The 22,627-nt window shown below is 43.8% G+C and overlaps 1 protein-coding gene across 1 annotated transcript; it reads right to left on the bottom strand.

Annotated features, from left to right (window-relative positions):
* Nucleotides 1-1,171: 1,171 nt before the first annotated feature.
* Nucleotides 1,172-15,921, bottom strand: LOC137095416 (protein N-terminal asparagine amidohydrolase-like). Its single transcript, XM_067462060.1, has 3 exons — nt 15,648-15,921; nt 5,207-5,320; nt 1,172-4,236 (listed from the first exon to the last, which is right to left on the bottom strand). The coding sequence occupies exons 1-3, from the start codon at nt 15,726-15,728 to the stop codon at nt 4,084-4,086; spliced, it is 348 nt and encodes a 115-aa protein (XP_067318161.1). The 5' UTR covers nt 15,729-15,921; the 3' UTR covers nt 1,172-4,083.
* Nucleotides 15,922-22,627: the final 6,706 nt, after the last annotated feature.

Consider the following 22,627-nt stretch of genomic DNA (forward strand, 5'->3'; position numbering starts at 1 on the left):
AAAGGGTTATAGTTATAATCATTATACAGATTTTAATGTTTTTATACTGTTGAATGGGCAGTTTTGCTGGAATAAAGACCTACATTTCAGTACTTTCCATGTGCTTTAATAAATGTTCTTGAAATAGTTTTATTTTAATTTGTGTTGATTGAAATGAAATCCTAAAAGGTGAGAAACATGCTGCCATATGAGGCAGGAGGGGTGTCTCATCTTTGAGGCAGCAATCAGGGATGTCTTCTCTTTCACTAGTTTTCGAGCATGTCATGAAGTACCAAAAGGAGAAAGATAGGACTGCATCCATGATGCTGGACTATTAGAGTTGGAAGGGATTCTAAGGGGCGTCTAGTGTCGTCATCACAGTAGGAAAAAAATCCACTTAAAATCTGGTTTCTGCTTCCTGCAGAATTCTGGGGGGTTGTAGTTTAGTGAGGCTGTTAAAGGATCCTCCCTAAACTACAAACCCCAAATTCTGAAGGAGGCAGAAACCAGATTTTAAGTGGCCTTTTGTCTAGTGTGATGAGGTAATAAGAGAGATGCAATATAACCCTATGAAAAAGTTTCTGTTCCTGGTTTGAAAGTGTTCTTTCCTGTTTAATAGTGCAGTTGTTACATTGAGAGTTGTTCTACTCCAGAAACTTCATTTTTGTGGGTGCCACAAACTAGGTTGAATTGCTTGAGACTTGATGAGATATTCATTAGAAAACTAGAGCAAACTGTGCTAGAGTAGGATGTCCCTCCCACCATTTTTAACCTTTCAGTGTGCAGACTGTAACTGTTTTTGGAGTTAAATAAACTTTGTGCAATTTTTGATAGAACCAATTCGGAAATGACATTTATAACCCAGAAACAAAAACTGTGTTACATAGTGTAATGGGAGATTGGAAAACTTTCAAAAACCTAAGTGTTTGAGGGTGGGTGCCATGTGTGGACCATTCCATTGCCAGAAAATCTGGCCTATAAACTGAAAAAATACATTCGTGTGTAAAAACAGGCACCTTTTAAAAGACTTGGTGGTCTTCTTTTGTCTTTGTCTAAGGCAGTTGTGCTGTCACACGCTGGGCCTGTGCGTAAGACTGTAGACAGGACATAAATTCCGTGTGCCCAATGGGACACCGGGGCTGCCTCAGATTAAAGGCCTTTGGATTTCCTTAAAACAGAGTCCTTAGATTGCTTAAAGGTTCAACAATGTTCTTTATTAATGAAAACAAACAGGTACTTTAAGGCTTTCTTAACAGTCTATTGGCTCTCTCTCAAACTTGTCCACAGGGAACAGGCACTATCTTCATAACTGTAACTAATGGGGAAATCCTTAACTTCTAATCTGGGCAGTCTGTCTTTGCCTCTGCTGGTGTGGAGCCCCTACATCCGGTACCAACTGCTTCTGGCTTCCGCGAGTAACCCTTACCAAGCAGAGTTTTGTAGACCTTCAGGGGAAAAGGAGTTCAGGTTTCAGTGATGGTTGACTGAAGTCCCTCCGCAAAGGAGCTGTAAGGCTGCATGATCCTCGGCCAAGCTGTGGGCTGTATAACCCCAGCCAAGCTGTAGAAGACAAAGCTTTCTACAGGAGCTCTTGGTTTCATGCCCTGTGTGAAAGGCTTCTCTGTGTGGACTGACCCAAAATGGCTCCTATTCCCTCCAAAACTCAAAAAGGGGCGGGACCAGGGACCTAACGATAATTGACAAGTGGCTTGCCCTATGATTGCAGCCAAAAGAAGCCACCTATCTGCAGAGCCTCTGAAACTCAGGACTACAACAAACATTAAATGCAAAGCAAACAAAATTGGAGCTCCTGGTACAGCTGTACCTGCACAACTAAGGCAGTGGTTCCCAACCTGTGGTCTCTGGGCCACCAGTGGTCTGCAGCCTCACCATTTCTACATTTTTGCCTCAAACCCATGCGGCAAGAGTGACTGATCTCACGGAACTCTCTTATAGTGCCGAGGCAATGGGGATTTCGGGAAGGGAGAGGCTGACTACGCACAAAAGACTACTGGGTGGCATATGTTCTGTATCAGAAACTAGACCTGATGTGGTCTATCCAATGCACTCTTCTGAATCAGCATGACAAATAACCAAACCCAATCTAAAGTTGACCACAAACTGAATCTTAACCCTTTTGGTACTAAGGTTGGAGAGTGGTCCCTGGTCAAAAAAAGGATGAGAACCACTGGTCTAAGGGCTCTTCTATTCACTGCCCACCAAGCTCATGTTGAATACATTTGTTCCGATTTTTTGGCTTAAAAGGAAACGAGGCAGGCGAGACTAATTTTAAGATGTTAGTTTGCATTTGCAAAAACAGGAAATACAAGCAGGACAAATGTTACAAGCTATTGACTTGCTATTAGAGCAAGCCTATCCAATCTTTGGCCCTCTAGGTGTTTTGGACACTTAGAGGGGCAGAATCCCTGATCATTGGATAAGTAATAGGAACTTCTGGGAGTTGGAGATCCAGAGTTAGGCAGGCCTGCATTTGAAGCTGAGCTTGAAAGGACTAGTAACAGAGCTGTTAAAAGCACAAATGTGTGTGTGTATATTGAGAAACATCAAAGTGCAGTTTCTTTAATCAAATTAAAGCAGTGGTTCCCAACCTGTGGTCCATGGACCACCAGTGATCTGCAAGAAATAAAATATGGTCCATGGCCTCACCATTACTGCGGATAATAACACAGCTCAACCACACAAAAAAAATTCTTGGTTTCTTCATTTTTAGGCCTGTTCCTGAGGTTATTTGGGGTGCTGATTCAGAAAATTGTATTGGATCAACCACATCAGCTCTAGGCTATTAAATATGGTTTCTGTGGCCAAGCAGAAGGCAACTATTGGGTGGCATATGTTCTGTATTAGAAACTAGATCTGATGTGGTCTTTCCAATGCACTTTTCTGAATCAGCATGACAAATAACCAAACCCAATCTAAAGCTGACCACAAACTGATCCTTAACCCTTTTGGTATTAAGGTTGGAGAGTGGTCCCTGGTCAAAAAAAGGATGGGAACCACTGCACTAAAGAGACTTTAGCAGAAGCTTCCAGACCCAAATGTAAGTCAAAAAACAAGACACGGGAGATAGGAAAAGTTCAGCTGCACCATTAGTGAGAGCGTTGGGCTTCTCTGCAAATGCACAATTGTTCCAGACGAAGAAATACGCACATAAATCCGGTTTAGAACTTTAAATCATTATTATCATTGCTGGACCCAGAGTTGAAATACAAAAGCAGGTAAAGATACAGGCATCTGCATGCTCTTGACTTACAAGAACTCCTCAAAGCCAACAGCAAGGAGGCAAAAAAAGGAAAGGATACATATCTGCACTTGTATTACAGACATGCTGCTGAGGTTACAAACAAAATGTTTTCTTCACATACAGAACTGTTTCATGTTCAAGTAATGTATTATAAAATAAGCATTTCTAAGGGTGGTGGTCAAGACTGCTCTTGATTGCAAGACATGTTAACTTCTCAACCCCAAGCTCAGGGGAAATATCTCATTATCATAATGAGAGATTGGGAATGCTTGCTTTGGGGGGGGGGGATGTTTTGACACCACTCAGCAGAAGGGAGTCTGCAGAAGGATAAGACACAAGCAAGATCCAAGTTAGCTCTCATTGATTCTTCCAGAGAAAGCTTGGAAGACAGTATCTACATCTATCTACATCTAGCATTCCTGGGCACCATGAGGTCTGATGTACAATGTGCAAAAGACACTGTTTGAAAGACAGCTTCCAGAATTACACAACCATCATAAAACTATGATTGTGAAGACTTTCTGGAAGTTGTAGACCAAAATAAATAAATATAACAAACACAAATCATAGGCTCTAGTCAGGTAGAAGTTGCAGCCCAGAACATCTGAATGCTATTCAAACTGTCTTCCATCAGCATTCTTAATTCAGTAAAGCCATTCCTAACTATATGTTGAGATTCAGCTTTTGATAATGGTACTATGTTCCCATGAAAGTAGGTCTGACAGAGCTCTTCCTAAAGTGAAGCTTGGAGGGCGCCCACTTCTTTGGCATGACTGCACTTGGGGAGTTCTCTCAGCTTTGAGTCTTTAAGTCATCTAGATCTGATCCGTAGAGACCCTCTCCTATAAGCCATCACTGTTTTTCCTGTAAATCCATAGTCTCCTGCTAGGGAAGAGGGTCTTGTCAGGAAAAGAATGCTCTTTTAAGTACATTAGGGTCGCTCGAATATGAGAAACGAAATGAGGAGATTCAGCTACCAGCGAAGTGGAAAGATTCTGCAAAGACAAAAAACATACAACTTAGAGCAGGGATGATCCCCAATACAATAAACATTGTATTGTTTTTTCATTTTTATATACACTCTACAAATAAGACATGTGCAGTGTGCAGACAAATTCATATATGTTGTTTTGAAACTGTAGGGCCGCAGTAGCACAGTGGGTTAAACTGCTAGCTGCAGGTAATCTGCTTACTATTCGGTTGGCAGTTTGAAGCTGCAAGTCAGGGTAAGCTTCCGACTCAGCCCAGCTTCTGCCAACCTAGTAGTTCGAAAGCATGCAATGTGAGTAGGTAAGTACGTACCGCCTTGGCGGGAAGGTCAAAGGGTGGACCATGCAGATATGCAGACATGCTGGCAACACAATCAGAGATGTCTATGGACAGCAGGCTCCTCGGCATGGAAAAATAGAACAGGGGCACCTCCCCACAGCTGGAATTGAGCACCACCTCTACACACCGGAGATGGAAAAAGGGGAAGGCCTTTACCTTTGTCTGTGCTGTATGTCGTTGTTCACTGTGTGTAAAAGGCATTGAATGTTTGCCTCAGATGTATAAATTATAATCTGCTCTGAGTACCTCTAGGGAGATAAAGCAGAATATAAATGAAGTGTATTATAATTAGTGTATTATTCTGGCCCTATAACAGTTTGGGAGACCCTGAAGTGGCCCTCAGCTTATCAGGTTTGAAGAGCCTTGACTTAAGAGATACATCTTTGCCTTCTTACAACAATTTCACAGCCCAGTCAAATAAATTCTTGGTGTCTTGTTTTTTAGACTTATCCCTGGGGTTATTTGGAACACTGGTTCAGATAATGGCACTGGATACTGTATGAACTCTAGTTTCGTAAACAGGGTTATCCTGATTGTCTCTGGGCAAGGAGATGGTGAATGGTAGGTGGCCAATCCAAGAAGGAATGATCCCCAGGGTTTCTCAAACATGCTCTTATTCTCTGATCCTATAATTACCTGCAATATGTGTTCATCGTCCTGTTGTAACCAGAAATCAACATGGGGAAAAGGCATCCAAAAATAAGGCCCAATGCGAAGCTCTTCCTTTCTCGAGTCATAAATGTTAATCATCTATAAAAAGAGAAGGCAAGATTTCAAAAACCGAATGTAGCACAGGAGTACCGGAAAGCTGGTATCTCAATCCCCCCCATATATTTATATTCATTCAGCCACTGTTTGTATTGGAGAGCAAGCAGTGCTCTGTATGTGAATACATTTAAATATACAGGTGTATATTCATGGGTGTGTAGACATATACAGACCCCTAACAGGAGATTTCCTGATCAAAGGACTATAGTTCCAGTCATCCAAATGCCCTGGTCGTGCCAACTCAGGTCTATGGTTTCTGCTGTTGAATCTATCCAAATGTAATGTCTTCTTCCTCTTTCCGATATATATATATATATATATATATATATATATATATATATATATATTAATTCTATGCATATATATGCATAGACACACACACATACACTTTCACACATATATCCATCTATGAATATGTATATCTACATATGCTTTTATAGATGTATGCAAACAGAATCCTAGAGTCAGAAAAGGCCTCAAGGGCCATCCAATCCAACCTCATTCTGCCATTCAGGAAGACACCATCAAAGCACCCCCGACAGATGGCTATCCATGTTGTTTATTTGTATGTGTTTGCATTGTCTATTTATTCATGAACAGAAGTAAATGTGTATGCACACATACTTGCAAGAAAAGGCAAAGACAAATACATTATGAGTTACAATGTTTGGTTGAGAGAACATGAACAAAAATGTGGATTTACTAAGAAGCTAGTTGGTAAGTGTGAAGGAGTGTGGTTGAACTTACTGCCACCTAATGTGTGAGGAAAGCTGGGCAACGATCAATATCTGCTTAGGAGCTATTTTATAAAGGGACTATTAATTACATAAGGCTTTATTTATTTGATAGGGTAGTGTTTACTGTCCCTGGCTGACTTTACTTCTTATGCAGGCTGTTTGTCTTAAGAGAAACTGTATCAGGCAAGGTTTGAGGAAAACAGTAACAAGTTTATTTTAACAGGAATATAACATGTTTAACTGTTTCTTCACAAGAGGCACGAATCTTGATTGGTTACATTAATAAGGTTTCATGAGTAATCTCAGGCACAGACTTCAAGAGGTTTCTATAAGCAGATGTAACTCTTCTGGACAACTGTCCTAATAAAACAAATAAGCTAAAAGGCTTATTAACGGAATTGGCTCCCAGCCAAACCTTGATTCTTAACTCAGAATCAATAACCCCCTGTAGTTTTATCACTACCGGGTCCTTTTCTGTAACCCCTTTGGTCACCAATTAATTCTTTGAATCTCCACCCAGACACTCAATCTTCCCAGTAGCTCACCGGCTTACTGACTGACTTTCAAAACAGCTGCCCTGTGAAGAGGCAGTTGGCTCCGCCCCTGTTGCTATGGCAACTCAGCTAATACCAAGCCACCATCTCCAACAAAACATAATCCTCCATACTTACCATCCATAAACTACTGTTTAAATTACACATAACTAAAGAAATAAAAGTTACACATCGTTGGGATAAATGCCTATCATCATTGAAACCTCCAACCAGGTGTACCTCCAACCTAAACAAACAAGCAGCTAAGAATGGATTCATTTACTCTATGATTTTAGCAGAACTATCAAAACTCCAAGCTTTACGTGAGAAGGATTGAATTGCTATCTGAAATGTAATAGCACATCACTTAATGTATTTAATCTGCTTGTGTGAGAGAACATTAAAAGGGATTGGAAAGCTCCCTTCATCTCTTGTCCTTCCATCAACATTTTTTAAAAATTCAAACAGGTTTTGGAGATTTGGTAATTAGGTTCCAAACTTTTTAAAATCTCATTTTTTTCAATGTATGTTTTCCATTGTTTTAAGTGTTATTGATAGTTTAATTACATTTTAATGCCAATTTTCTTTTATCTGGTTTAATCTGGAAGCCACCTTGACTCCTAATTAAAGGAGGAAAGGAGAAATGTAAAATGGTTACAAAGAGGAACTATTATTATTTTCATCTATACACATATTAAAAGTGAAAATATGTATCTGTGTATGTGGTTGGGGTGTTCACTTACACAGACAGGCTCCTGCCTCCACAAAGAGCTATAGGCTCAACTACTCAGGAGATGCCAAAAGCCCTCCCTCCAGACATTGCAGGTTATACAGAGCACCGTAAACCATGTCCAAAGCCCTGCCAGTGTCCTCCACAAACACCATACTGCCCACCACCCAAGTGAAGGCTTTCATACAGGGACCATTTCTTCCTAGATTGTATGTGTTTCCTCCGCCACAGACATCCTAGTGTTTCTTACTCTCTCCATTGGTGTGGAATTTGCATGACCCTGCCCATTGCCTCTCTCTTAACCCTTTCCTATTCTTTTCCATGCAAACAGAGGAACTGATCAGCAATTGAACATACTAGAGAGGTTTGGGAGAATTCACCATGATTTATTGAAGTTGTAGGTACTGGGATGTATAGTTCATCTGCAATCAATAAGCACTCTGAACTCCACCAAAGATGGAATTGGACCAAACTTGGCACACAGAGTCCCCATGACCAGCAAAACATACTGAAGATCTTTGGGAAAAATTCACCTTGATTTGGGGGAGTTATAGTTCACGTACATCCAGAGTGCACTGTGAACCCAAACACCGGTGGATCTGGACCAAACTTGGCACACATACCTGATATGCCAAAATTTGATTACTGAAGGGGGTTGGGAAAAACTGACCTTCCTTTCTGGAAGTTGTAGTTCACTCACAACCAGAGAAACTGTGACCTCCACAGATGATGGACCTGGACTAAACTTGCCACAAAGAACCCCCATGACCAACTGAACCTTTTGGAAGGGTTTGAGGGGGCTGACTCACTATAGTAGGAGTTGTAGTTTACCCTACAGCCAGAAAGCACACTGAACCCCACCAATCCAGAGCGAACTTGCCCAAAATAACAAACTTTAAGATAGAGTTTCTCAGGGTTGACCTGGCATAATGTGGGTTGTAGTTCCCCCACAACCTTATGCATTCTGTACAATAAAAAAATGACATTTTCAAATAACCCAAGCAATGCCCAAGTTTGTAGCAAATAATAACAAACATTTGTTTATTCAATTCCAAATCTATCTTAAACTTTCCTTAGCATCCTCCAAATTGGCATCTATATGAGATGTTGGATTTATAAATAAGGTATGTTTGATAAATGCTTTTATCATTTTGACAAACAATTATTATTACTGTCATAATGAATAATAACAAGCATTTATTTATTCAACTCCAAATCTATCTTTAATCTAGCTTTCCTTAGCATTCTCAAAAAAGGCCTCCATATTTGGGGTGGATTTATATGTATTTCTTAAATCATTATTTAATCAATGTTACTGTTATTTTGGCAAATGCAACTTAATCCCATAAAATGATATGTTTTTTAAAAAACTGACCTTCCACAATCTGTTTTAGAAGAAAGCATTTTGATTGCATTCATCATTAACAGCACTTCCATTTCTGTATCTGACCCATCGCAATGCGTCAAGCTCCACTACCTGGGAAACAAACACAGAGGAAAATAGGAATAGGTTTGATATCTATGACATTTACAAGGATTATCTACATCTGTTTTGGAAGAAGCTAGGAATAGCACACCTGCATATTTGATAGCTTGATTTTTTTAATAAACAGATCTTTTTCTGGGTATGCTGGACCTGTTGATTCCAAAAATGGCACTGGCTTTCCTCCTATCAGCTCTAGTTTTTGAGAAACAGAGCACAAACTTACCATTCTTTCAATGGGAAGAGTGGGCCTGTATTTGGCTGATGAGAGAGACAAGTTATTGTTGTTGCTGTTGCTGTGAGCTTTCAAGGGGTTTCAGACTGGGGGCGACCCTAAGGCCAAAGTGTATATGAACCTGGAGGGCCACATCTAGCCTGTAAGCCCTTGTTTGGGGAGCCCTGTATTACACAATCACCAAACATACCTACTTCTGGTCCCTCATGCACTTTACCCAATTTAAGGGGGGGGGGGAGGTTTTTCTTGTTTCTATATTGAAAATCAGCCTTTCCCAGTCAGCAATGTTAATACATTCATAGAATCCCTGCATTAGTTCTACACCAGTAAGACATTCCTTGCAGCTCAACACTTATCACTGAACCACAACAAGGAAAACATATATTGGTACCTATTTCAAAGCATCTCTTTTATTTCAGTGCTTTGGTGTTGGGGGGGGGAAGATGGCAAGAAGAAAGTGTGCTCTGTTTTAGAGTTTCCTTCCCTTCTTGTTTCTACTATTGGTAGTTTCTACTATTGTTTCTACTATTGGTGTAAATGACGGGGAAAGTATAGATAAGGAGGAAAGAATCTCTCCTTCCTGGCTCTGGGGAAAAAGGGGTACTCTAGCCTGTTTTATTTAAATACATAAGAGGACCCACCTCGCTTCAAAGGCTTAAAAAATTTGAAGCTTGGGCACAACATGCTGTAAGGCACCCAACTGAGCACAGCCTGCTTGTGCACCATGGATTTTATCAGCAAATTACCTTGCATTCTGCCGCCTCCACAGTACACCCCCCTCGACACACTTCTCTCCACTAACATGCCCATGGTTGCTTGTATGTGTGTATACATACATACATACATACATACATACGTAAAAAGTAAAGGTTTCCCTTGACATTAAGTCTAATTGTGTCCAACTCATCTCCATTTTTAAACCAAAGAGCCGGCATTATCCGAGGACGCCTGCAAGGTCATGTGGCCAGCATGACTGCATGAAGCGCCATTACTTTCTTGCAGAAGTACTGATCTATTCACATTTGCATGTTTTCAAAATGTTAGGCTGGCAGAAGCTGGGGCTAACAGCGGGAGCTCACCTCACTCCTTGGATTCAAACCATTGATCTTTCAGTCAACAAGTTCAGCAGTTTAATCTGCTTTGCCACCATGGGCTCTATAATCATTTTTCTTTTATTATTGTTGCTTCTTAATACATTTTCGTCACATTACTTACACTTAGTTCAGTTGGGCATGGATATTCATAAACACTTTGTATAAACATTTGTAAATCCTATTATTAGTGTTGACACTTGTTTTCATTTGGTACAATTACATCTAGGATATTTTGTACCCAGCATTCCTGGGTGTTATTCATCTCTTTTGTTTTTATCTTACACTTTTTCTAAGAAGATAATAATAAAGGAGAGAGTGACAGCTAATACAGTTGGTGGTTTTCCCCTGATCAGCAAGGGAAGGGCAGGATGGTGGGTAAAAGTTGCACAGAAAAGTCTGCTGTTGCAACATAATTCATGGGGCAAGGCCTCAAAGTGCAGCCCTGCCCCTCCTGCACAGCTGCTTTCACCCCAGCTTCCTTTGTACTCTCTCTTTCCTGGCCCTGCTGAGTCTGTGAAAGCAAAGGGGCCCTGGTCTCTGTCTTCTCTTTGCAAAGGAAAGAGAAGGCCTCAGCTAAGGATAGTGTTGTCTCATCTGAATGAATACCTGGAAGAGATAATGGGCTGGTTGAGGGAAAACAAACTGAAACTAAATCCAGACAAAACAGAGGTGCTTGCTATCAAGGGTCCTAATCTGGGGGTGGAGGTGTGTCAACCAGTTCTGCATGGTGTTCAACCCCCGCCCCCGCCCCCCGCCACACACACACACCAAAAGACTTTGCCTGCAACTTGGGATTCTCCTGGACTCGTCCCTCCAAATGCCAGCCCAGGAAAATGCAAAAATGGTCAGGAGGGCTTACTACCAGCGATTGCCCACACAATCTGAAGCCACAAATCATCAGCACTGGAAGCACCAGACCCACAAATGAGAAGGGACCCTTGCGTGAGGCCTACATACCATCCCGAGGAATGGTGGCTGCAAACTCTCTCTGCTTACAAGCTGTTAGGAATTGTGAGTTGAAGTCCAAAACGCCTGGAGGGAGACCTAAGTAGCAGCCCAGAGTGCTCACCAATGTTTTCTCTTCGTCCTGGAAAAACATGGCAAGTGGAGTGTTGCAGGTTTTGGTCCTGGGCTCAGTAATGTTCGACATCTTTATTAATGACTTGGATGAAGGTTTAGAGCAGGGGTCCCCAAACTACGGCCCGCGGGCCACATGCGGCCCGCCAAGGGCCTTTCTCTGGCCTGTCCTGGCCGCGCACAAAGCCCCTCGCCGCTTGCGTCAGCAGCGTTTCTCCCTCCCTCCCTCCGGAGCGGCGGAGCAGACCCCATTGCTCTGCAACAGAAGATCCCTGATGGCGAGGAAGGGGTCTGCGAATGTTGGAGGCGGCACCGAGTGGGAAGCAAGCATCGCTTGGCCACGCCCACTCGCCGCCGCCACCACCATTCACGGACACCTTCCTTGCCATCAGCAATCTTCTGTTGCAGAGCAATGGAATCCGCTCTGCTGCGCTTCTCCCTCCACAGGCTTCTCCCTCCGGAGAAGCCTGTGGAGGGAGAAACACTCTCTGCTCTCCTGCGGAAGAGCTGAAGGCGAGGGAGGTGGGGATCTCTTCCTGGTTGTCAGTCAGGAGGGAAACGGGCCAGGGAAGGAAGAGGAAGAGGGTAAGAGAGAGAGACGAGAGAGAGAAAAGAAGGGGAGGGGAGGAAACTTCTGGCTTCCGCAGCCTGGGTCCCGTCAGTGCCGCCGCCGCGCGTGCCTCCTCCTCCCCCTCCCTTCCTACCCCCTCCCTCTCACGCTGCGTGCGCCTGGATCCCCACCTCCCTCGCCTTCGGCTGTTGCTGCTGCTGCTCGGAGGGGGGGAGGCACCCCACTCCACAGTTTCCCCCCTCCCCTCCCAGAGGTCCCGCGCGCACTCACTCCCTCACTTGCTGAGGGCGCAAGGAGGGAGGACAGCAGCCAGGACGCTGTGGGGCCCTTCTGGAGAGACACCTTCCTCGCTTTCCAGTATTTTCTATTGTTCATGTGAGTTTTGTGTACCAAGACTGGTTCAATTCCATCATTGGTGGAGCTTAGAATGCTCTTTGATTGCATGTGAACTATAAATCCCAGCAAACACAACCCCCAAACACCACCAGTGTTCACATTTGGGCATATTGAGTATCAGTGCCAAGTTTGATCCAGATCCATCATTGTTTGAGTCCACAATGATCTCTGGATGTAGAACTACAACTCTAAAACCAAAGGACACTGCCCACCAATTCTTTCCAGTATTTTCTTTTGGTCATGGGAGAACTCTGAGTCAAGTTTGGTTCAATTCCATTGTTGATGGGGTTCAGAATGTTCTTTGATTATAGGTAAACTATAAATCCCAGCAAATACAACCCCCAAACGCCACCAGTGTTCACATTTGGGCATATTGAGTATCAGTGTCAAGTTTGGTCCAGATCCATCATTGTTTGAATCCACAGTGATCTCTGGATGTAGGTGAACTACAACTCTAAAACCAAAGGACACTGCCCACCAAACCCTTCCAGTATTTGTTGGTCATGGGAGAACTCTATGTCAAGTTTGGTTCAATTCCATCGTTGATGGGGTTCAGAATGTTCTTTGATTATAGGTAAACTATAAATCCCAGCAACTACAACTCCCAAATGACAAAATCAATTTTTTTTGAGTGAAGGACATACATTGTTAGGTGTCCAGTGGTTTTTGAGTTCTGTTAATCCCACAAACAAACATTACATTTTTATTTATATAGATTTATTTCCTATATTTATATCCTGCCCTTCTCCCCCTGAAAGGGGACTCATGCTTACATATTCCAAAAACCACTTTCAAAAAGACAGAAAATAGAATGTTTTCCTCATTTTAATTGGAACTATTTTATCTTCAGAAATGCTAAAACTATGCTTTATGTTCAGATTGTAACAATAAAAATACATCCTGCATATCAGATATTTAAATTATGATTCATAACAGTAGTAAAATAGGACATGTGCAGTGTGCATAGGAATTTGGTCATTGTTTTTTTTTAAAAAAAACTATAGTTCGGCCCTCCAACTGTCTGGGGGACAGTAATCCGGCCCCCCGTTTAAAAAGTTTGAGGACCCCTGGTTTAGAGGTTGTGCTAATCAAGTTTGCAGATGGGACCAGATTTGGAAGGAGAGCTAAAACTCCAGAGGACAGGACCAGAATTCAAAATGACCTTCACAGATTAGAGAGCTGACTGGTCAAAACTAACAAAATGCATTTCAACAAGGACAAATGTAAGATATGAAATTTAGACAGAAAAAACAAAATGCAAAGATACAGAATGGGGGCTGCCTGGCTCAAAAACTGTCCACATGGGAAATATCTTTGTGGACAACAAGCTGAACCTGAGCCAAGAGTGTGATGTAGCAGCTCAAAAAGCCTATGGGATTCTGGACTGCATTCAAAGGAGTCTAGTGTCCAGATTGAGGGAAGTCATGGTGCCTCTGAATTCTGTTTTGGTCAGAATTCTGGAATACTGTGTCCCATTCTGGGCTTCCCAGTAATGGTCCCTCAACTAGTGACTATAGATCAGATTCCTCCCTCCTGGTTTTCAGAAATAAAACTTGGCTGTGGAACCAAGCGTTTGGGAAGTAGTACAATCACAATGCAATATGCAACCACAGAATTAATATAACCAAATTCAGGTTGGACTATGATTGTGGGATTAGGTGCTATGTTTTTAACCGTTATTTAAATGTATTTATATAATTTGTTTTATGATTTTAATGCTTAACGTGTTGTGTATTTTGTATGTCTCTATGTTGCAATGGGGAGCCCCCGGTGGCACATTGGGTTAAAGCGCTGAGCTGCTGAACTTGTTGATCAAAAGATTTGCAGGTCAAATCCAGGGAGCAGCGTGAGCTTCCACTGTCAGCCTCAGCTTCTGCCAACCTAGCAGTTCAAAAACATGCAAATGTGAGTATATCAATAGGTACTGCTCAGGTGGGAAGATCACGGCGCTCCATGCAGTCATGCCGGCCATATGACCTTGGAGGTGTCTACGGACAACGCTGGCTCTTCAGCTTAGAAATGGTGATGTGCACTTAATGTCAGGGGGAAACCTTTACCTTATGTTGCAATGTGGCATTGAATTACAGCCAAGCTGGAAGCTGTTCTAAGCCCCTTTGGGGTGGAAATAGAGCTGGGTAAAAATGCAGTAAGCAGATAAATAAATAGCTTCCTGTACAGAAGTTGATTATAAATGGTATGATTTTAACTGTATTTGTGTTTAGATTGGCTGCACTAATGCTGGAGCGGCCTAACTGAGAGGAGTGTGTTGCCATGGAGACGATGTAGGCTAGAGAGAGAAGTGGGAGGAGCTTAGAGGCGAGAGTTTGAAAAACGACAGTTAAAAATCAGTTAGGTTTTAGGTTCCGAGGAGTGAGGAGTTAGGGTTTAGCAGTGAGGAGTTAGAGTGAGGAGTTGAGAGAGAAGGAGAGGAAAAGGTGGCTGAGTGACTTGTGAAGCAAAGTTTCGAGGCTTTGGAAAGCCGGGTCTGGCTATTGAAAGTTTCTCTGGCTAGGGTAGCCGAAAGGGGGAAACATAGCCAGAATTCTTTAGTCCAAGGAGAGGCTAAAGAATAGCTTATTTAGAATTTGATCTAGGAAGGATCAAATAAGGGAAATATCCCTGTATTGATACTTTGTCTGAAGCAAGCGCTCTACGTCAGGAAGATACTGTGTTACTTTAAAGAATGAACTGTTAAACTTACAAGCATTGTTCTAAGCTCTATAAGAAAAGTTACAACTTGCAACCACACGCTTTGTGCTAAATAAACTTGTTAACTTTTGTTTGAAGACTGCCTCACCTCCATCAATTCTGCATCCAGTGTGCCATTTCACACAATATTATAACTTACCTCACGTGGTGGCAGAAACGCAGGGGAAAGTGACCAAATAGATATACATTCTTATCTCCAGTCACGCTACAATACATACCGTTTAATTACTACTAAGTTATTACTATCTTAATAAAAGAAGAGGTGCAGTTGAACAGCCTCCCTTCTAACTTGATGGTAAATTTGGTTCCTTTCAAATTGGTAACAACAATAATCATCCCTAGGCTCCCCGGCTCCTGTGCACTTCCTGACTGTAAGAAGAGCTGTTCTGAAGTGGAACTCTCTGCCTCGGAGTGTGGTGGAAGCTCCTTCCTAGGAAGCTTTGAAATAGAGGCTGGGTGGCCATTTGTCGGGGGGGGGGGGGGGCTTTGATGGTGCTTTTCCTGCCTGACAGAATAAAGGGGGTTGGACTGGATGGACCACGGGGTCTTTTCCCACTCTATTATTCTCTGAGTCTGGGCATGGGCAAACTTGGGCCCTTCGAGTGTTTTGGACTTCAATTCCCACAATTCCTACCAGCCTAATAGTTCAAAACACCTGGAGGGCCGAAGTTGGCCCATGGCTGTTCTAGGGCCAGGCCTGCCACGAAGCCTAGCTTGATTTCCCTCCGCCGCGGCCTTGCTTACCTCCAGCCCCCGGTGGGCGAAAGCCAAAGCTCGGGGCCGCTGCGAGGGCTCCACCCGCTGCTCGTCCACCAGCAAAGGCATGACTCCGGAGGAGGAGGAGAGCCAAGCGAGCGCCCCAAAGGAAACACGACCTTCGATGGTCGCTCTTTGCCAGCGACAGCGCCCTGTTTCTTCCTCCACATCCACAGCTAGGCCAAAGAACAGGGATGCCCACCGCAACCGGGAGAAGAGTCGAGTCCTAGAGGCGCCCGGGGGGGGGGGCTTCCGGCTGAGCGTGAGAAGGGACTTGGGGACCGGAAGCTGCAGAATTGTGGGAGTTGAAGTCCAAATCTGGAGTGCTCAAGTTTGCCCTTGCCTGTTCTAAGGACTGGTTTAACAGAGGGATCTCTTCCTTGGGCAGGTGATTCCCCATCCTTCTTCTTTTGGGGCAGCCAATGGGAACGGGGCCCTCTGCAAGAGGGTCTCCCAATGTAAATCCCAGAAGACCTCAGGTTTCTGAAGGGACCAAGGTTGTGCAGGAGGAGAAGGCCGCCCTGGAGGAAACCTGGACCCAAACCATGGGAGGCTTTGAAGGTCAAAACCAACAATGTGGCCTTTGCCCAGGATCCAATTGATAACCAGTGGAGTGATTTCAATGTATTGTTGAAGGCTTTCATGGCCGGAATCACTGGGTTGTTGTAGGTTTTTTTCGGGCTATATGGCCATTTTCTAGAGGCATTCTCTCCTGACGTTTCGCCTGCATTCTCAGAGGTAGTGAGGTCTGTTGGAACTAGGAAGATGGGTTTATATATCTGTGGAATGACCAGCGTGGGACAAAGAACTCTGGTCTGCTGGAGCTAGGTGTGAATGTTTCAACTGTCCACCTTGATTAGTATTTGATGGCCTGGCAGTGCCTGGAGCAAACTTTTGTTGAGAGATGATTAGACGTCCCGGATTGTTTCCTCTCTGTTGTTTTGCTGTTGTAATTTTAGAGTTTTTTTTAATACTGATATCCAGATTTTGTTCATTTTTATGGTTTCCTCCTTTTTGTTGAAATTGTCCACATGCTTGTGGATTTCAATGGCTTCTCTGTGTAGTCTGACATGGTGGTTGTTGGTGTGGTCCAGCATTTCTGTGTTCTCAAATAAAATGCTGTGTCCAGGTTGGTTCATCAGGTGCTCTGCTATGGCTGATTTCTCTGGTTGGAGTAGTTTGCAGTGCCTTTCATGTTCCTTGATTCGTGTCTGGGCGCTGCGTTTGGTGGTCCCTATGTAGACTTGTCCACAGCTGCATGGTACACGGTAGACTCCTGCAAAAGTGAGAGGATCCCTCTTGTCCTTTGCTGAACGTAGCATTTGTTGGATTTTCTTGGTGGGTCTGTAGATAGTTTGTATGTTGTGTTTCCTCATCAGCTTCCCTATGTGGTCAGTGGTTCCCTTGATGTATGGCAGGAACACTTTTCCTCTGGGTGGATCTTCATCTTGACTCTCGTGGCTTGTTCTTGGTCTTGCAGCTCTTCTGATGTCTGAGGTGGAGTATCCATTGGCCTGGAGAGCCCAGTTGAGGTGGTTCAGTTCATCTTGGAGGAGGTGGGGTTCGCAGATTCTTTTTGCACGGTCTGCCAAGGCTTTAATGGTGATTCTTTTTTGACCTGGGTGATGGTTGTAGTTTTTATGTAGATATCTATGTGTGTGGGGGGGTTTTCTCTAAACGGTGTGACCCAATTGTTGATCTGGTTTACAGATGACTAGGACATCTTGAAAAGGCAGTCTTCCTTCATTGTCTTTTTCTATGGTGAATCACCTCTCAACAAAAGATTGCCCAGGCACTGCCAGGCCATCAAATGCTAATCAAGGTGGTCAGTTGAAACATTCACACTTAGCTCCAGCAGTCCAGAGTTCTTTGTCCCACCGTGGTCATTCCACAGATATATAAACCCATCTTCCTAGTTCCAACAGACCTCACTACCTCTGAGGATGCTTGCCATAGATGCAGGCGAAACGTCAGGAGAGAATGCCTCTAGAACATGGCCATATAGCCCGAAAGAAACCTATAACAACTGGAGTGATTTCAGTTCATGTTCACTCCTGGATGTTCCTGTGACCAAGTTGATTGCTTTTCCTTGAACTAACTCAACTTTCCTAATGCCACCGTTCCTCATGTTGTGGAACCATAACATTATTTTCGTTGCTACTTCATAACTGTAATTTTGCTTCTGTTATGAATTGTAATGTCAGTATCTGATATGCAGAATGTATTTTCATTCACTGGACCAAAGTTGGTACAAATACCTAATATGCCCGAATTTGAATACTGGTGGGGTTGAGGGTGGGGATTAAGTTTGTCATTTGGGAGTTATTTTTACTTCATTTATAGTTAAACTACAATCAAAGAGCATTCTGAACTCCTCCAACGATGGAACTGAACCAAACTTGGCACACAGAACTCCCATGACCAACGGAAAACACTGGAACAGTTTGGTGGGCACTGACCTTGAGTTTTGGAGTTGTAGTTCACCTACATCCAGAGAGCACTGTGGAATCAAACAATGATGGATCTGAACCATGCTTGGTACGAATACTCAATATGTCCAGATGTGAACACTGGTGGAGTTTGGGGAAAATAGATGTGCCATTTGGGAGTTATAGCTTTGCGTCGCCTGAGGGCTGAGAAAAGCGGTATATAAATGAAGTAAATAAATAAATAGTTGCTGGGAATTGTAGTTCACCAACAATCATATAGCATTCTATATGATTGTTGGTAAATGCTTTAGAGAGAATGGGCTTTCCTAACACTGGTTACAATGCCATAAATAGTGCCCAGCCTTTAGCAAGAAGCAACAGATTTTAGCTTAAAACTGTGGCCTAAGGGATATAGAGTTAAAAATATGTTTTACAGTGGTTCCCAACCATTGGGCCTCCAGGTGTTTTGGACTTCAACTCCCAGAAATCCCAGCGAACTTACCAGATGTTTGGAACTGTGGCAGCTGAAGTCCAAAACACCTGGAGGCCCAAAGGTTGGGAACCACTGCAAGTGCCTCCATCTTCTTCTGTTGTTGTTGTTCATTCATTTCCGACTCTTCGTGACCTCATTGGACCAGCCCATGCCAGTGCTCCATCGGCCGTCACCACTCCCAGCTCCTTCAAGGTGGATCTTATGGCAGTCCAAGGCACTCTCAGAACATTCCTCCAACACCACAGTTCAAAAGCATCTGTCTTCCTTCGCTCAGCCTTCCTTATGGTCCAACTCCCACATCTGTACGTGACTATGGGGAATACATCTTCTACAACTCTTAATTTCAATGCCTTCTCTTTTTGATATATGGAATGTGCTGAAGTCTGTGCTAACATGTTAATGTGAGTATATCAATAGGTACTGCTCAGGTGGGAAGATCACGGCGCTCCATGCACGGAATTTGCATTGGGAGAAAAACTGAAGCAGAATGAAAGGTGGCTTATGATTAATTTAATGATTAATTTTAAACTTCCACTCAATGTCTTAACTTTTTTTTGCATATTTTAATATGTATTTTATTATTTTTAATATGTGATTCTACTGAGTGTTTTTAAATGATTATGAGTGTTGATTATGTATTTTGGCAATGTTGTAACCCACCTCGAGCCATGAGGAAAGGGGTATGAAATAAAATATATTATTATTATTATTATTATTATTATTATTATTATTATTATTATTGTGTTGTCAAAGGCTTTCATGGCTGGAATCACCGGGTTGCTGTGAGATTTCCGGGCTATCTGGCCTATCCCAGAAACATTATCTCCTGACATTTCACCCACATTTGTGGCACGCATCCTCCGAGGTTGGGAGGTTTGTTGGAAACTAGGCAAGTGGGGGGTTATATATCTGTGGAATAATGTCCATGGTGGGAGAAAGAATTCCTAGTCAGTCGCAAGGCCGAACAGGGCATAGGGTTACAGCCTGTGTTGGATGGGGTCACACTCCCCCTGAAGACGCAGGTTCGCAGCTTGGGTGTGACCCTGGACTCATCGCTTAGCTTGGAACCCCAGGTTTTGGCGGTGACCAGGGGAGCATTTGCACAGCTAAAGCTTGTGCGCCAGCTGTGCCCGTACCTTGGGAAGTCTGACTTGGCCACGGTAGTCCACGCTCTGGTTACATCCCGTTTAGACTACTGCAATGCTCTCTACGTGGGGTTGCCTTTGAAGACAGCTCAGAAGCTCCAACTAGTCCAACGCTCGGCAGCCATGATTTTAACAGGAGCGGAGCGCAGGGAGCATACAACCCCCCTGTTGCGCCAACTCCACTGGCTACCGATCTGCTACCGGGCTCAATTCAAAGTGCTGGCGTTGGCCTTTAAAGCCCTAAACGGTTCCGGCCCAAGCTACCTATCCGACCGCTTCTCTGCCTATGAACCCACCAGGACTGAGATCTTCCAGGGAGGCCCTGCTCTCGATCCCGCCTGCTTCTCAAGCACGGCTGGTGGGGACAAGAGATAGGGCCTTCTCGGTGGTGGCTCCTCGGCTGTGGAACGCCCTTCCTACGGACATTAGACTAGCACCATCTCTAATGGTATTCTGCAAAAAAGTGAAGACCTGGCTGTTTGAGCAGGCGTTCGAATAATTAGTGCAATGATTGGTTAATGAACACTGGAATGGAACAATGGATAATGAATCTGAAACATGTTTTTGATGATGAGACGACAGTGAATGGGTATTGTAGTAACTGTTTATTAATTGTGTAATGTGTTAGGTTGTTAACTGTTTTTATACTGTAGCACTGAATTTTTGCTGTTTGTATTTGTTGTGAACCGCTGTGAGTAGCCTTCGGGCTGAGAACAGCGGTATATAAGTAAGGTAAATAAATAAATAAATAAATAAATAAATAAATAAATCTATATCTATATCTATATCTATATCTATCTATATCTATATCTATGTATATAATAAAGGTGAAAGTTTGTATGCGGCGGACAAAAGTGTGGCGGTGCGACGGGAGGAGTATGTGCCAGCGTTTTGATTGGCCAGCCTGAAAGTTCCAACATTCTGATTGGCTGCCGCAGTGGTAATATTTGCATATGGTCTCTGATTGGCCAGCTTCAATAGGAGCCCCTGGTGGAGAAAAGAGTTCATGGAAGAAACGGGGACATGAGAAGGAAATTTGCATATGGTCTCTGATTGGCCAGCCTCAATTCCAAGATTCCGAGATGACAAAGAGAGGAAAGGAAAGGGCCAGAGGGGGCTGAGTCAGAGAATTACCAATACAGACCACACTTGGCACACAGAGCCCCCATGACCCACTCGACATCCAACTGCAGTTTGGAGGAGGATGAACCATGGATGATGGGACTTGCAGTGCCATCACTCACATTCTGAGACCGCTGTTAACCTCATCCAATGACTGATCAGGACCAAACTTGGCACATAGACCTCTCATGACCCACTTTACGTCATGGTGTGGTTTGGCCGGGGATGGACCATGGATTGTGGGACTTGCAGTACCTTTGCTCAATTCTTGAGACCACTGCAACCCTCATCCAAGTATGTGGAGGACAAAAGTGTGGTGGTGCGGCGGTGTATGTGCCAGCATTCTGATTGGCCAGCCTGATGGGACTTGCAGTACCTTCACTCATTTCCTGAAACCACCGTGACATTCATCCAAATACCAATAAAGACCAAACTTGGCACTGAGAGCCTCCATGGCCAACTCAACATTCTGGTGATGTTTGAGGGAGACTATGGATGATGGGACTTGCAGTACCTTAACTCACTTTCTGAGACTGCTGTGACCCTCATCCAATGACTGATCAAGACCAAACTTAGCACAAAGAGCCCCCATGACCCTCTCTCCATCCTGGTGCAGTTTGGAGGACGATGGACCACAGACGATGGGACTCACAGTACCTTCACTAACTTCCTGAGACCACTGCGAGACATATAAATAACTGATCAAGACCAACCTTGATATACAATTCCTTTCTCTCATAACCCGGGCAGCGCCGGGTCCCCAAGCTAGTATATAATAAAAGTCAAAACTTGTATGCGGAGGGCAAAAGTGTGGCGGTGTATGTGCTCGCTTTCTGATTGGCTGCCACTGTGGTCTCTGATTGGCCAGCCTGAAAGTTCAAAGATTCCGATTGGCTGGGCAGCGTTGCTATTTGCATATGGTCACTGATTGGCCAGCTTCAAGAGGAGCCCCTGGTGGAGAAAAGAGTTCATGACAGAAACGGAGTCATGAGAAGGAAATTTGCATATGGCCTCTGATTGGCCAGCCTCAAATCCAACATTCCGAGATGACAAAGAGAGGAAAGGAAAGGCTGGGGGCTGGGTCAGAACACTCCCAATACAGACCGAAATAGGCACACAGAGCCCCCATGACCCACTCTACATCCTACTGCAGTTTGGAGGAGTATGAACCATGGATGATGGGACTTGCAGTACCATCACTTACATTCTGAGACCGCTGTTAACCTTATCCAATGACTGATCAGGACCAAACTTGGCACATAGACCTCTCATGATCCACTTTATGTCCTGGCGTGGTTTGCCCAGGGATGGACCATGGATTATGGGACTTGCAGTACCTTTGCTCAGTTCTTGAGACCACTGCAACCCTCATCCAATTACCAATAAAGACCAAACTTGGCACACTGAGTCTCCATGACGTACTCTACATCCTGGTGCAGTTTGGAGGAGGATGCGCCATGGACAATGGGACTTGCAATACCTGCACTCCCTTCCTAAGACCATTACAACTGCCAACAATGATGGATCAGGACCACATTTTACACAGAGAGCCCACATGACCCACTCTACATCCTGGTGCGGTTTGGAAGAATTTGACAATGGATGATGGGACTTGCAGTCACTTCACTCACCTGAGACCACTGAGACCCTCGCCAATGACTGATCAAGACAAAACTTGGCACACAGAGTCCCCATGACCCACTCTACATCCTGGTGCACTTTTAAGGAGGACAGACCATGGATGATGCGACTTCAAGTACCTCCACTCCCTTCCCAAGA

Source organism: Anolis sagrei, chromosome Y (genome assembly GCF_037176765.1).
Source record: "Anolis sagrei isolate rAnoSag1 chromosome Y, rAnoSag1.mat, whole genome shotgun sequence".
NCBI lineage: Eukaryota > Metazoa > Chordata > Lepidosauria > Squamata > Dactyloidae > Anolis > Anolis sagrei.